This window comes from Pseudochaenichthys georgianus, chromosome 6 (assembly GCF_902827115.2).
Source record: "Pseudochaenichthys georgianus chromosome 6, fPseGeo1.2, whole genome shotgun sequence".
Taxonomy (NCBI): Eukaryota; Metazoa; Chordata; class Actinopteri; order Perciformes; family Channichthyidae; genus Pseudochaenichthys; species Pseudochaenichthys georgianus.
The window spans coordinates 39648940-39666013 of NC_047508.1; the positions used below are offsets into that span (position 1 = coordinate 39648940).

The 17074-nt window shown below is 41.2% G+C and overlaps 1 protein-coding gene across 2 annotated transcripts; it reads right to left on the reverse strand.

Annotated features, from left to right (window-relative positions):
* Positions 1–488: 488 nt before the first annotated feature.
* LOC117447707 (nucleobindin-2-like) lies at positions 489–16135 on the reverse strand. Of its 2 annotated transcripts, none has more exons than XM_034084540.1 (13): positions 16036–16135; positions 15176–15313; positions 14326–14433; positions 14092–14224; positions 13114–13217; positions 10803–10988; positions 9932–10022; positions 9636–9694; positions 9455–9547; positions 8665–8754; positions 4154–4324; positions 3123–3150; positions 489–1885 (listed from the first exon to the last, which is right to left on the reverse strand). In XM_034084540.1, the coding sequence occupies exons 2-13, from the start codon at positions 15311–15313 to the stop codon at positions 1710–1712; spliced, it is 1377 nt and encodes a 458-aa protein (XP_033940431.1). In that variant the 5' UTR covers positions 16036–16135; the 3' UTR covers positions 489–1709. The 2 variants fall into 2 exon arrangements, with proteins under 2 accessions (XP_033940431.1, XP_033940430.1); XM_034084539.1 differs by having other exon boundaries at positions 3111–3150.
* Positions 16136–17074: the final 939 nt, after the last annotated feature.

Below are 17074 nucleotides of genomic sequence, written 5' to 3' on the forward strand. Positions count from 1 at the left end.
TAGCCCTGGAGTGGTACTCTGATACTGGTTGACTAATACTTGAAACCTATTCAGGATTGTATTGATACAACTGGAAAATGTGACTGAAAGATATATTGTACTGTTTGAAACAAAAAGAAATAAAGTAAAAAAAAAAAAATCAAATAATAAAACCTATAATTGTTGTCTCCTCCCCCTCAGCTGCACAGAGTATTGCTGCCCCCCCCTGGAGACCTCAGCACCCGACAGTCTCTGGCTTTCTTCGTGCAGCCGGACGACGAGGCGCTGATCTGCTGCTGCGACGGATCCAACAAATACCCTCCAGTGACGGGAGGAGGATACATCGCCGAGCGCTTCAAAGCCTCATACGGACAAAACTAAACCCCTGCACATCACTCAAGTCCTACACAAACCAGGAAGTCTTTTATCATCTTTTTATCAGCACACTGTTTTTACATTCTGGATATAATTGTATTTTCATTGAAGTAAAGAGACACAAACTCAAAACGTGCAACCTCATTCATTTTATTGTCCACATTCAAACCTTGTACTACAGTTTCATGAATCCTTCACACATGGCGTCGGACAGATTTAACAGCTTTCTGTAAAAGACGATTGCTTCATCATAATTACTCTGAGTTGTTATTCTATCGCTGATTTGTCGTATTAACCTTTAATAAACACAGTTTTCACCCTGTCACAAGCTCTGTATGCTTTAATATTTCCCATCTATTAGGACAAAATGTAACCTGTAACGAAAGTGTAGAGAATAAATAAATAAAAACATATTCTATCAGGAGAAAGATTCACGGACACAACTCACAGACAGCCACTTTAGAATCCATACAACTCTTAACACCAACGAAAAATAATCTTCAATTAAAAGATTTAAATATATGTAACTTTATCTGTAAACTAAAGACACTTTCTTCAATCATCCGGTTCGTAGGATATATGGTATGGTAAAAATAAAAACGTTAAGTTTAAGCTTCGTGTGCAAGATTTTCACAGGAGGATTGTGGGTAATTGTAGCAGTCTGGAGTCCTCTTACAGATTATATAAAAAAATAAAAGGTAAATAAGAAAATCAACAGTGATCCGACTAACTGAGAGCCTACGGTTTAAACCAAAGTTCATATCCATGATCACATTTTGAAGCAGAAAACAAATATGGAAATGAAGGAAAGTATTTAAAGAAAGAACGATATTTCACGGTTCCAAAAATGAAAAAAAAGAGTATCAACTCTTTAGGCAGCAGCACTACATAAACTTTGAAGTTAAGTTGTTAACATTCATTTTGTATGCATCAATCAGCTCTCTTTTATGGGATAAATAAATCATTTCCCAAGTATTTCCTCCAAGAGACAGAATCAGTGACAATGAATTACAGTGTGCACAAAACAAAACATTCACTTTCGGCTCAAGCCCCCTTTCAGCCCAAAGCACCTCCCATGGAGAACAGAGTCATGCTGTGATTAAATCCACACTTCAGATGTACGCAGCTACAGCAGGCAGAGTGGACAGTGGCACCAAATCTGAAGCCTAGAAATCAGATTCTCTTATGTGCATATTATTTAGACATATTTCCGTCAAGTGGTGTTAACAAAAAAAAAAGAAAAAAGGGAACATTTGAACAAAAATGGGGAATAATAAGGCGAACACACACACACACACACACACACACACACACACACACACACACACACGCTCACTGGCAGCACACAGAGCCTGCTAAGAGTGTCCTGGCACTGGAACATCGGGAGGAAGAGGGCGAGAGTTTCCTGGAACAACTGGAGCTCCTCCTGCAGTTACACCTGCAGCTACACCTGTAACTCCACCTGCAGCTCCACCGGCAGCTCCACCTGCAGCTCCACCGGCAGCTCCACCTGCAGCGACAGCGCCCGGATCTGCAACAGAGTCACATAATCACACGTTAATGAACAGCGAGATAATGATGAAACTTAAAAAAAGCTAAACGTTTTCTCTGCCTATTTTCTCATTTTAGCTGATGACAGTTTTGTTATCACGCAGAGTTGTGATGGATTGATTTTTCTTTCTTTTTTGTGTCATGCGCACAAAAGGCCAACCCTCATTTCCTGTGTCTGTCGTGGCATCACAGAATAACAAGATAGCTAACCAATCGGCCCTAATCCTTACATTATGATACTTACGTTTAGTGCTGCGTACCGGTACGCCGAACCGGTACTGGACTTGTAAAAAGTTTCGGTTCAAGTCCGGTTAAAACCGGAACGTCAGGAACCGGTACTTGGACTCGCAAAAAAAACTAGCACTTACGTCTATTCTGGTGTCTGTGGTTATTTAAACATTCCCTGATAAACGTTATTCAGCGTCAATAAATGAGTGCTAATCCCAGTGTGCTCAGTGTACAACATCACATGTCATTTCACCTTCGATTTACGGTTTGAAAACGTAGAATTTCGCCACATGCTAATGCTAACCGGAAGTGAAGAATTTTCAGAATAAAGTTTTAAGTTAATAGTGTGAACTTTCGGTTTTTTCAGAATAAAAGTGATTTAAATTAGTGTTTTTAATTCAAAATTACGCCATATCAACATTGATTTTAATTTCTAACAGTATGTATTGTAGAGTTGTAGAAAATACATGGTGCACAGACAGTACAGTACACTCTGACTGTACAGTCACTAGAGTGTAGCCTATACTGTATATTAGGTGTGTAACAGTGTGATGCGTATAGTCTACTCTACACTCTACCTTTCAGCAACGTTTTAGGGATTTAGGCTCAGTCAGCTCAGGGACTGTTTGGTTACTTTAGTTTGGTAAATGAAATAAATGTTTGAACTTTGTAGTAGTTCACTGTAGTTGCTGTCATAAGTCATTTGTAGACTAAGTGGCACATTTGTACTTTGTAGAGAAATGTAGACACAAGTTGGAAGGGAGCACAATAAACCTGATGAGTTTGAATTTGAGTTGATTATGAGTTAATTTTCAATTGATAATTAGCTCACAATAAGTTCACTTTAGTTACTCACACAACTTGACACAAGCCATGGGTTCAGGTCCGGACTTATAAGTCCGGACCTGAACCTGAATCTCTGGACTTGAGTCCGGACCTGAACCTGAATGTGAGTCCAGGTACGCAGCACTACTTACGTTTCACATTACCTTTTATCCTTTCCATTTCTTCTACTGCCTGAGAAGAGAAAACGAGAAAGAGAATGTTAGAGAATCACAAAATAGGTAAGGTTTGCTCACTTTAGCAAAGGAACCAATCAGTACAACAACTGCACATTGAGTTACAGTTTGAAGCGTCCTTATATCGCTTGATCTATGGTAAGAAATGGGGCGATGCCTGCGAGCTAGTTCAGGCAGTCAACTCGAGCACCTCGAACATGTGACGCGCCTCGTCCCTCTGACAACCAGCCAAACACATTCTCCTAAACATGCCGCTCTATTTAAGCTGCCAGGTCTTCTTGCCTCACTGTGCTGCCACTGCTGTGTTCACTTGCTACTGCTGCGTTCATGTTCCTGCTGCTGTGTTTCATGTTGCTGCTGCTCGCCTGCCCCTCCACCACCCCAGCTTCCACCCCAGCTCCACCCCAGCTCCACCCCCAGCTTCCACCCCAGCTTCCACCCCAGCTTCCACCACCACCCCAGCTTCCACCCCCACCACCACCACCCCAGCTTCCACCCCAGCTCCCACCCCAGCTCCCACCCCAGCTTACACCCCAGCTCCACCCCAGCTTACACCCCAGCTTCCACCCCAGCTTACACCTGTAGGCTCGGGGGGTAGTTATCTAATCATCACTCAATGTTCTTTGTAAACCTGTGGAGTGATGAGGCCCGAGCCTAGACGCCAAACTCAAACTATGCTGCTTCTAACAAACATATTAAGAAACACGTGAGTTGTCTGACTGAACTAGCATTAATTTGGTATTCTTTGCCTTAACCTGCACTTTAAACAATAAGTGTTGGTGCATGTCTATAGAATCTACAGGATAAAATCATGTTTGTGTCTAAACTGAATCTTTCCAATGCAGGCAAATCGTGCATATCCTCAATTGTGAATGATTTAAAGGCACTGGAACTATGGGTTGCTGAGTGGATGTTGCTCCATGCTTCACCTGTTGTGCGTGTGCAGACTACTGAGGGAAGACATCCTGATTGCTGATTGGATGTCACTGATTGGAGCTCACCTGCTGCAGGCCGATCTTCTGAGCACTGAGTTCTTCCTGTTTCCTCTCCAGCTCCTCCCTCCGTTTCTGCAGCTCCACAGACTTCTGGTGGATGTCGTTCTGCTCGTTGACCAGATGCTGTTCGTACTCTCTCATCTCCTCCTCTGTGTAGAGCGGGTTCTGATCCAAAGTCTGCGGAGAGCAACGGATTATACGATAAGGGTTAAATACTGAGATGAAGTTTTGATGATAAAACTTATCAATCTGCAAAAAACCTTTTATAACTTTGCATTTGTACGACAATTTCTATCCGCATGCATCAAAATGTTCTGTAAAATAAACAACGCAGACACACACGCAGACACACACGCAGACACACACACACACACACACACACACACACACACACACACACACACACACACACACACACACACACACACACACACAACACACACGCAGACACACATGCAGACACACACAGACACACACGCAGACACAGACACACACAGACACATTGACACACACACAGACACAGACACATCGACACACACACACACACACACACACACACACACACACACACACACACACACACACACACACACACACGCAGACACACACGCAGACACACATTGACACACACGCAGACACACACAGACACACACGCAGACACACACGCACACACACATCGACACAGACACATCGACACACATGCAGACACAGACACACACACACACACACACACACACACACACACACACACACACACACACAACACACACACACACACACACACACACACACACACACACACACACACACACACACACACACACACACACACACACACACCACACACACACACACACACACACACACACCACACACACACACACACAGACACACACATCAACACACACGCAGACACACGCAGACAAACATCGACACACACAGACACACACATCAACACACACGCAGACACACACAAGGCAAGGCAAGTTTATTTATATAGCACTTTTCAACGCAAGGCAATTCAAAGTGCTTTACAAAAAAAAAAAAGACATTAAGCATTAAAAAGAAAAGCTAATAAAAGAAAAAATACATGGATAAAAGTTAAAGTGCAGTTTAAGATGTGAATAGTTCAATTAAAAGCAGCGACAAAAAGAAAAGTCTTCAGCCTGGATTTGAAAGTAGTCAGAGTTGCAGCGGACCTGCAGGTTTCTGGGAGTTTGTTCCAGATATTTGGAGCATAATAACTGAACACCGCTTTACCATGTTTAGTTCTGACTCTGGGGACAGAAAGCTGACCAGTCCCTGAAGACCTGAGAGATCTGGATGGTTCATAATTTAGCAGGAGGTCAGAAATGTATTTTGGGCCTAAACCATTCAAAGCTTTATAAACCAGCAGCAGTATTTTTGAAATATATTCTTTGACACACAGGAAGCCAGTGTAAAGACTTCAGAACTGGAGTGATGTGATCCACTTTCTTAGTGTTAGTGAGGACTCGAGCAGCGGCGTTCTGAATCAGCTGCAGCTTTCTAATAGCTTTTTTAGTGAGACCTGTGAAGACACCATTGCAGTAGTCGAGTATACTGAAGATAAAAGCATGGACAAGTTTTTCCAAATCCTGCTGTGACATTAGTCTTTTAATCCTAGATATGTTCTTTAGGTGATAGTAGGCTGATTTAGTAACTGTTTTAATGTGACTGTTGAAACTCAGGTCAGAGTCCATGACTACACCTAGATTTCTGGCTTTATCTGTTGTTTTGAACATTGCACACTGAAGCTCAGCGCTAACTTTTAAACGTTCTGCCTTGGCTCCAAAAACCATTACCTCAGTTTTATCTTTGTTTAATTGGAGAAAGTTCTGACACATCCAGTCATTGATTTGTTCAATGCACTTACTCAGTGTTTGAATTGGAGCATAGTCTCCTGGTGAAATTGTTATGTAAATGTGTGTGTCATCTGCATAGCTATGGTAACTTATTTTGTTGTTCTTCATTATCTGAGCCAGTGGTAGCATGTAGATGTTAAAGAGAAGAGGCCCCAAGATGGAGCCTTGAGGTACCCCACATGTCATATTTGTCAACTCAGATGTGTATTTACCTATAGAAACAAAGTTGTTTCTATCCTTTAAGTAGGATTCAAACCAATTTAGAGCTGTTTCCGAAAGTCCCACCCAGTTTTCCAGTCGGTCTAGTAATATGCTGTGGTCAACAGTGTCAAACGCAGCACTGAGATCTAATAATACTAACACTGAAGTTCTGCCACTGTCTGTGTTTAAGTGGATGTCGTTAAAGACCTTTACAAGAGCAGTCTCAGTGCTGTGGTTTGGACGAAAGCCTGACTGGAACACATCGAAACAACTATTTAAATGCAAGAAATTACTCAACTGTTGAAAAACAACTTTTTCAATGATCTTACCTAGAAATGGCAGGTTTGATATGGGCCTGTAATTGTTCATTACTGAAGCATCTAGATTATTCTTTTTAAGAGCGGTTTAATGACTGCAGTTTTCAGGGCCTGTGGAAAAATACCTGAGTGAAGAGATTTGTTTACTATATGAAGTAGATCTGAGGCCATGCAAGGCAAAACATCTTTGAAAAATCCTGTTGGAATAATATCAAGGCAGCAGGAGGAGGACTTCAGAAGTTGTATAATGTCCTCCAGGTTTTTATCATTAATCTGATGGAATTGTGTCATGATGTCTGAATTGATGTTAAGTGGACACAGAGACAACACATTTGCTGTTCCTGATGCAGAGGCACTGACTGCTTGTCTGATTTTCTGAATTTTGTCAGTGAAAAAGGAGGCAAAATCATTGCACGCCCTGGTGGATAGAAATTCAGAGGCTACTGACACTGGGGGGTTAGTTAGTCTGTCGACGGTAGCAAACAAGGCACGTGCGTTGTTTTTGTTTTTGGTAATGATGTCAGAGAAGAACGATTGTCGTGCGTTTTTCAATTCCAAATTATAAAGGCCAAGTCTCTCTTTATAAATGTCAAAGTGAACCTGGAGATTTGTTTTTCGCCACCTGCGTTCAGCTTTTCGACATTCTCTTTTTTCTGTTTTAACGGTCATGGCCTTTCTCCATGGAGATATTTTCTTCCCAGTCACTTCCTTTACCTTAGTTGGAGCAATGGCATCTATAACATTTTTAATTTTTGAATTAAAATGATCTACTAGCTCATTTACTGAGGTGTTAGCAGGGGCTAGTGTGGAAGAAAAATTCTGAGTAAACATTTCCCTAGTATTTTCAGTTAAATATCGCTTTGTGGTTACCTCTTTTTGAACACTTGTGTGAACAGAAATAGAGCTCTCTAAGAAAACACAGGAATGGTCAGACAGCGCAACATCAGTCACCACAACCTTAGAGATATTCAGACCCTTTGAGATAATTAAGTCCAGAGTGGGCCCCTTATTGTGCGTGGGCTCCGTCACATGCTGAGTCAGTCCATAGCTATCAAGAACACAAAACAGTTCTTTTGCCCCTCTGTCCTGGGGGTTGTCAACATGGATGTTAAAATCAACAAACAATGACTAGACGGTCAAAGTCGATACACACTATAGACAGCAGTTCAGTAAATCAAAAAAAAAGCTTGCACAGTATTTGGGTGGTCTATAGATATTTAGGAACAGAGCTCGAGAGGAGCATTTCAGCTGAAGGGCCACATATTCAAAAGAATCAAAGTTTCCATACGATGTCTTCCTGCATTGAAGGGAATCATTGAACAGAATAGCAACTCCACCCCCTTTCTTATGCATTCTTTCCTGACTCATAAAACTAAAGTTGGGAGGGGTTGATTCGATAAGAACAGCTGCACTGTTATTTTGTTCAATCCAAGTTTCTGTTAAAAACATAAAATCAAGATTGTGCTCAGTGATAAAATCATTGATTAAAAATGTTTTTCCTGCCAAAGACCTGACATTTAATAAAGCTAGTTTAAGTTTGTTAGATACACTATCAGTCATGTTTTTTGTAACAAGCTGTGGCTGACATGGAATCACTGCTAAATTAGATCAACTGTATCTAAGATGATTCACCGCTCTTAATCTATTACCTATCAACACAGATATCGGCAAAGCTACTGGCAGGCCGGGCCCCGGCATGTCCTGGAAAGCGTTGAGAGTGCCATACGCCCTTGAGCCTGGACCCAGCAGATATCAGTTTGATATCAGCACACACATCGACACACACACAGACACACACACACACACACACACACACACATCAACACACACGCAGACACACACACACACACACACACACACACACACACACACACACACACACACACACACACACACACACACACACACACACACACACACACACACACACACACACACACACACACACACACACACACACACACACACACACACACACACACACACACAGACACAGACACCATTTTTGATGATAAAACGTATCTGCAAAAAACGTTTTACAACTTTGCATAGTACGAGAGAAACCTCACATTTCTATCAGCATCTCTCAACATGTTCTATAAAATAAAGCTCTTACCTCCCACTCATCCTTTTCCAAGAACTCCTCCTTCTGAGTGGCAGCCATGAACTCGACCATTGACACAAGTCTGTCTTTGTTGGTGTCCACCTAAATAAACAACAACACATTAAGCTGCTTTAGTCAATGTTAGGGACCAGAAATGGTCTTTAAAATGAATTATGACAATCAAGTGACATCTGACACATTAATGCTCTCAATTTAGCACTTATTGGATGTGAAATGTAGATTTTCACTGTAATGTGACGTAGGGCTGCTCGATTATGGCAAAAATCATAATCTCGATTATTTGGGTCAATAATTGATATCACGATTATTAAAAACGATTATCCATTTACTTTGAAAACATCAATTTATTGGAGATTTATTTTTTAACAGTTGATTACCCTGAACTTTAAGTAGAACTCAACTGAAAAACAAAAACAAAACAAAATATTAAAAAAGAAAAGTAATAATAAAAAAATTATGGTTTTATTTCGATTACGTTGTTTTCGTAATCGTTGCAAGCCATAATCGTAATTGCGATTAAAATACGATTAATTGAGCAGCCCTAATGTGACGTTTAAAAATTGAATGATTCATCAAATAGACACAATATCTCAAATACTAATACTGCACTTTTTACCAAATGTGAAAGGGGCAATGTACTTAAAACTGTGTCCCGGTGCTAAAATGCTAATAGAAACAGTCTGAATGCTTTGTGCTAGAATGTGCGGCCTCATCAAGGTTGATGATTGTTGTATGAATAGCAAAAAGAGAGGCTTCATATCTGTCTGTGTGGTTGGCTCACCTCCTTCATAACGTGCTCTCTCATTCGCAGCCTCTCCTCCTCCATCTCCACCATGTCGTCTTCCTCGTTCTCTGGGTTGTACACCTTCTCCAGCTTGGAGACACACACAGATGCACATTTTACCTCAAAGGCGGACCTTGCCAAACAAAGGTTGGAATATAAAGTACATCAGAATAAATACCTCTTTAGTGAAGAGCGCTTCAAGCTCGCTCTCATCGAAGAAGCCATCTCCATTAGTGTCTGCAACACAAAATGAACGACTAATGAACACGTGATTTCATCCATACTTATTTTTTTTTTAATCAAAGGCATTCACTTTTTATATAAGTCATATCAGATTGATATAATAAAAATGTTTATCACAATATTGTAGTAAAAATTCTACATTCAAACTTGGCCGTTTATTGTGAGAGAAAAGGGAATCTTCTGATAACTGAAAATGGTTCTTGGTATTCTGGACACATGGTCTGTGGTTACCGTGCATTTTGAAGAAGGTCTTGGGGTCAAAGTTGTCTGGGTCCATACCATCCGACTCGTGCCACACCTCCTTCAGCTGGGTTTCACTGCCCTGCACGCACGCGCACAGCGCACACACACACACACACACACACACACACACACACACACACACACACACACACACACACACACACACACACACACACACACACACACACACACACACACACACACACACACACACACACACACACACACAAACACACACACACACACACACACACACACACACACACACACACACACACACACACACACACACACACACACACACACACACACACACACACACACACACACACACACACACACACACACACACACACACAATAGAAGTGTTAGATTCTTCTTTAGCACACTTCCCCTCACAGGGTTTCCCTCAGGGTTTCTCCTCCTTCTTTGCACTTATATGCTGTGGTATGTACTTGTATCAACCATCCCATGACCTTTTACTGATAATTACTTAAACGTGCTTCTGTTTTTATTTATACTGAGCAAAATACACGTTTCCCAAAAGTATGGAGTAATCCTTGAAATTGAAATCATCATCTGGTAACTGGTGAAAGTATTTCTACTCCTACATTGAAATAAGTTGTGGTGTCTATTAGCTTTAGCCAGTGGTGAAAGAAGTACTCAGAGTAAGAGCTGTTTAGGGTATTATGTCAATGGGACATACTTTTAGATACTTTGTGTACTACTGGGATCTATAATGAACGACAATACAAGTGCAGTATAAGTCTGTCTAAATTGCTCTCAAGGACATTGCTTTTGTGAATGTAGTTATATTCCACAACTGGCCTTATTTAACTCCCATACCGCAGAGTCTTACCGGATGGTTCACTTTTGTATGGTTAGCGTGTTTCTTCCTCAGCTGCTCGTAGTGCTTCTCCTCCTGCTGGCGAGTCTCCTCGCTCATGGTCTTCAGACGTTCCCTCCTCTCGTGCTCCTTCGTCAACTCGTAATTCTTGAACTCATTGTGGCGGTCCTTGTCGAAGTTCTCCAGGTCTTTGGTCGCCTACAGAAGAAATGAAAGAGATGATTCATGACGTGTCCTGTGTAAAACCAGAAACACATGACAGCTCACAGAAGATGTTCTCTCTCTGTGCTCTCCAACAAAAGGACATATTGATACACTTCAAATCGAGAAATGCCAGACCTGTTAATGTAGCTGACTTGGGAGAAGCACAGCTTACTGTACACACCTGTAATCCTCTCGTCTCATCCTCCTAATTATAGCAATAGTATGAGGCAAACTGTAATTATAGGTATGACTGTGATGCAGGTGCATATCCTGTTAGCAGCAGATCTACAGTATCCACACACAGTGTAGGGAACATGCTCACGGTGAGCTAGATAGTTTTATCTATCCAAAGAATAAACACTCACTCCAACTAGATGAAGCAATCAGAACGATAACGAGAGTGTGTGTGGCTGCTGTGTGTGTCTGTCGGATTCTGTGGTGAAACGTTACCCTGATTCCTGCATTCATCACTTCACGACTCGACTACTGCAATAGCATCCTCTACGGCAGGGGTGTCAAACTCAATCTCATCACGGGCCACATTAGCATTATGGTTGCACTCTAAGGGCCGGTTGTAACTTTTAGACTATATAAATATACATATAAATATACCTATACATATATATTAAATAATTGTTATATTATATTATTGGCTCTGCATTGGATTTCTATCAGTTCTGGTAATAACTTCATAAATAACTACGTCTGAAAGCAGTCTAGGGCAAATAAGTGAAAGAAAATATTTAACAATTACACCAATTGTATTGTATATAATATTCTTTGCAAGCTCTTGCGGGCCACATAAAATGAGGTTGCGGGCCGGTTTTGGCCCACGGGCCTTGAGTTTGACACACCTGCTCTACGGCATACCATCCAACCTAATCAATAAACTCCAACATATCCAGAACTCTGCTGCCCGCCTCCTCACCCACACCCGCTCCCGAGACCACATCACTCCCGTCCTCCAGAACCTCCACTGGCTCCCAGTCCGTCCGTCAAAGAATCAACTTCAAAGTCCTCCTCATTACTCACAAAGCCCTCAACAATCAGCCCCCCCCCCCCCTACCTCACAAACCTGCTGCACCACCACACCCCTTCCCCCCACCTCACAGACCTGCTGCACCACCACACCCCTTCCCCCCACCTCACAGACCTGCTGCACCACCACACCCCTCCCCCACCTCACAGACCTGCTGCACCACCACACCCCTCCCCCCCACCTCACAGACCTGCTGCACCACCACACCCCTTCCCCACCTCACAGACCTGCTGCACCACCACACCCCTTCCCCACCTCACAGACCTGCTGCACCACCACACCCCTTCCCGCTGCCTCCGCTCATCAGAAGCCAACCTCCTATCCATCCCCACCCGCACCAATCACCGGACCTGGGGGGACAGAGCCTTCTCCGTCGCTGCCCCCTCCCTCTGGAACTCACTCCCCCATCCCATCAGAGACTGCACCGACCTCACCTCCCTCAAAGCACTCACAAAAACTCACCTCTTCAATCTGGCTTTTAATGTGTGATTGTTTTTGGATTATTTGACTTTAACTATATATTTATTTGTTGTTCCTTCCTTTTCTTTTCGCTTCACTATATATGTAAAGCGTCTTTGAGCACCTGTAAAAGCGCTAACAAATTAAATGTATTATTATTATTATTATTTGTGCTACTGGAGCAGCAAATATGCTCTGAAGCCACAACCGGAGTCCTCTGGAATGAGTCATTGCTTTATTTTGGCTGTGTTCGATGTTTACTAGGGCAAACCAAATCCATCCTCATGGTGGTCAACCTCACCTAATGATTTTCTCTTTATGTGAGATACAATTACAATCACCGTTGCAGGACATTATTGTGTCTTGTTGTTGAAAGTTTTTAGATTATATGCAACAACTACATCTACACACCGATCTCAACAAACAAATTGTATTTGTTTATCCGTGTACAGAACAAGATTATTTTGTATGTTCCTCTAATCTAAGGGCTGTTTTGTTGACTGTTGAAACTCTGTGACCACCCTGGTTAAACAAACGAATGAGGACCTGCAACTGTAACAGCTGAAAAGTCAGACCGTCTACAGGAAAGGTCTATTTGGTGACTGTGCTCAGGTGCTGTACCGATTGGATGAGCTGGTCCAGGTCTTCCACCTCGAAGGTGTTGGGGTTCTGGTGGCTGAGGTGCTCAAACTGCTTCAGCAGAGACTGGTGGTCCATGGTCCGGCCTGCAAGGAGGGGAGAATGAACATTTTATTTAACCATAATAGACCCAGGGTGTTGAGCTTGGAGGTGGGATGAAACTCTTGGAGCAAAGAACCAGAACGCAGGAGAGCTTCAAACTCATGTCAGACACCGAAGACTTCAATTCCAGTTGGAGAATCCACAATAGCTAAGACACTGTAGTGACAGATCCTCTGCCCACACCATCTCTGTGGTTCTATCTCCTTTCAGCAACAGAAAGCTGGTCATCAAAACGTTCAATCAGTAAGACATAACCAGTTGGATTCTTGCAGAGAAGCCACAGTCAGATAAGCTAATCTTCTTACTCAGCTCATCTCCGTACACCATGCCATAGCCCCAAGGCCGTATGCCTGCTGGCTGTGAAGAGGGAGACACATGAACTGAAGCAGTATGGAGAACTAATAGAAGAAAACGATTTCAATATTTCTCTATGAGTAGGAACTTCAAATATGAAACGGATGTATAACTAATTTTAGACTTCAAAAAGAGATATTGTGTCATTGCAAACACTCTTTTCCTGACCTTTACACACACATTTTAAGCTCGAGTCGTTTTTCTGACACACAGCTGTACAAGCACTGGCTTTGTTTACTCATGTTTCAGCTCAAATGTCAACAAAAGTACAATGAGCAAAGGTTTTTTGTGTAAGTATGTGGGATGTAACTTCAGCTTGTGCTTCTCGTCTTAAAGTGTATTTAAACTAACTTCACAGAACTCAATACAAGTTACTGTTGGTATTACATCATGTTCCTCTTTCTAAGAGTTGCATCCTGTCTTCAATGTCTCTGAAGTTTATAGTATTACAACATTTGTTGAGAAACTTCAGAAAGCACAAGTTTGTAAGGTACACAGACTCACCGCTCCCTCCCTGAATGTCTTGTTTGACTTTGATGAGCATCCGCAGCCGGTTCATCTCCTCCCTCTTCAGCTCGTCCAGCTTCGTACGGAAATTGTGTTGGACAAAGTTCAGCTCTTTGGCAAGTTTGCCTTGCTGCAAGCAGAACATCACACACCACGATTCAATTACGAAATGTTCATGTCAACAGAGGGCTTGCAAAATAACAGCATGTCCAGTGAGTGTGCAAGACCTACCTTGATGTCATCCATGTTGGCATTTTTGAGCTTCTCTTTAAAGTGGGGGTCTTTCTCCAGGAACTCGATGACTTCCCTGAGGTAGCGGTCGTAGTGCAGCCCAGTCTCCTGAAGAAAAGCAGAGCACACATCAGCGGTTGTTGGTAGAGGACCAAAAGCTGTATTACCTTGTTTGTTAATATCTAACCGGACTACCGGCCATCATGGAAAACGCTTGTGTCAATTCACTCTTGCTAATGAGCGGTGGCTACGCTACTAATGGTCTTGTTTGTTTTGTGCATTTACTCTCAAACACACTGACAACCTTTAACCAAGAAGATAATCTGCTTTCCATGTGAAACCACCATCTTAGGCACTGTGAGCCTAAAGGTCTCCCTCCTTTAGGTGACTAAGGTGCCTTTTGTTTTGTTAGATGTAAGACCTGGATTTAAATGTGATATTGTGGTCCATCTGACTCACAGCTAGGGATTGGACATTATAGGATTGTACAGCTGATAAAACTCCCAATAACATCAGGACAGAGGATTTATTGATTGATACAGTCTGATTAAAAAAATAGATGAAAAAGCTCACAGAAAAAGGTCAGGCACAAAATATTGCTGTTCAATTTGTATCCTTTATTAATGCAAAGAGACCCTATGATTTATCATCATCAGATTCTTTTTTTAAAACACAATTCAATACACATATTGTTTCTCAACAACATGTAAAGTGAATTGATTCCAGTTGAAGTGCCATTTTTAGATTGTTATGCATATTTTGATGATTATTTGGAACAAGTCTTCTGTTCAATTATTATGGGCATGATCATTTTGAGAGGAAATGTTCATCTTGTCCCATGCATACTCACAGCGCTCTGTGGGGGATGCAGTTCCTGCACCGGAGGCTTTTCTTTGGACCGGTCCACATTGATGGGCACTGACTGGATACACAGCCACAAACTCAGCAGAACCAGCCCACAGTGGACCAGAGAGTTACCCCTCACCATCTGGTTAGGTACAAAATCAAGAAAATAAGAGTTAAAACTTCTTTTGAATCAAGGTTTTCATTTTAATAAATAAAGTATGGACATCTTACGGTGACTTGTATTCTTGTATTTTATAGCCTACCTATATCAGCTTTATTTTATTGATATTATCTTCACTGTTTTTGTATGTATTTAAATCTAAATGTATAATGTGTTCCTGGTCCCTTACTTTATGCTTTAATGTTTTTTAAGCCATATAAATAGCTTGCCATGCTTTATTTGGTTAAATCATATTTTTTTTATGTTACATGAATGAGCTTTTGAAATTGTATGAGACATTTTCTGAGGCTCAAATGTCTTACAAGTACAGAGCAATCATGTGCTTAATCCTTACAAAAGAAAATAGCCCGAGTTTCTCAAATTTCTCTGTAAACAATACAGGATTATGCAAATTAGCCATAATCTCAAAAGCTACAAAGCAGAGGACTGTGCAACACACGTGTTTAGTGGATAAAGGCACAGCAAGCTTACTTTAAACAAGTGTTCTACCATAACCTTATTAATTGGAAAAACAACTCACATTTCAGGCAAAACAAACAAGCTAACCGTTTCATTCAGAAAACAGTATGTCTGTGGAAGATGCATTGCTAGTTAATTCATTATCCTATGGCTGTCGAAAGCTACAAATAAGCCTCAGTAAATGTAGTTAATGTCAATTATAAATAAAAACACAAGACACTTACTTCGAGCTCTTCTTTTTCACTCTTTACCGCGTTTCTATCGTTTAGTTTCCAGCTTCACTGGAGCTTGTTTACAGATGTCATCCACCACCGAGCTTTCCGATGCTACAACCTACAGGGGAAAAAAAGGTTACGTTCACCATGGCAACGCCCCGCCTTCATGTTCCTGATTGGTCCAAACAAGTACACTTTGTTTGTAAAACAGTCGCGTTGAGAACTGATTGGGCGTTTGACCTGTCAATCAAAGTGTCTCTCAAACTGACAACCCGTGGTTTAAGGTGCGTTGAGCCAAACTGTACGTGGCGTTCAGACAGGGCGGAGTTAATGCTTGATGTAAGAAACATCCATATTTTGAAACTGGATTACTGATAGTTAATTATGTGTTGATGTCTGGTTTGTACATATACAGGCTATGGTTTGTACACGACAGCATAAATGTTCAGTATAAAATTAAACTGAGATAAATTATTACTAAGAGGATTAAACTATAGCCTATCTTAAAGTTTACACAATTTGTATCAAGCAGCTTTATGTATGATTCATTCAATAAGACACCAAAATTGTTTATGAAATTGTCCTTGTTTATTTTATTTAATACAGACATGTAAACATGAATTATAAATATAACTTCAGAAAACGTGAAAGAAAAACCCCCAAGAAACATCGATGTAAAAATAAGGACTAGCAACAGCAACAAAATACGATACTTAGTATACTCCCCAAACTATACTTAAGTAGAGTGCTTGAATAAGCTACTATGTATTATAGTATTTTTGTAAAATATTTAATAAATTGTGCTATTATCATGTCACTCAAACACAAGCATAAGGTTGTGTTTACTAAAAATAAACATACTATATTGTTATATATTTAAGATTTTACCTATGCACTCCGACTTATGCACTCCGACGTAAGACTTTGAATGAAGGACTGTTACTTGAACCAGCATATTTAAAAACGTTGGTATTACTTATTTTACTTAACCTGTTGTGCATCACTATGGATTTTTTTAAATTAATCGATTATCTTTGCATGTGCAATT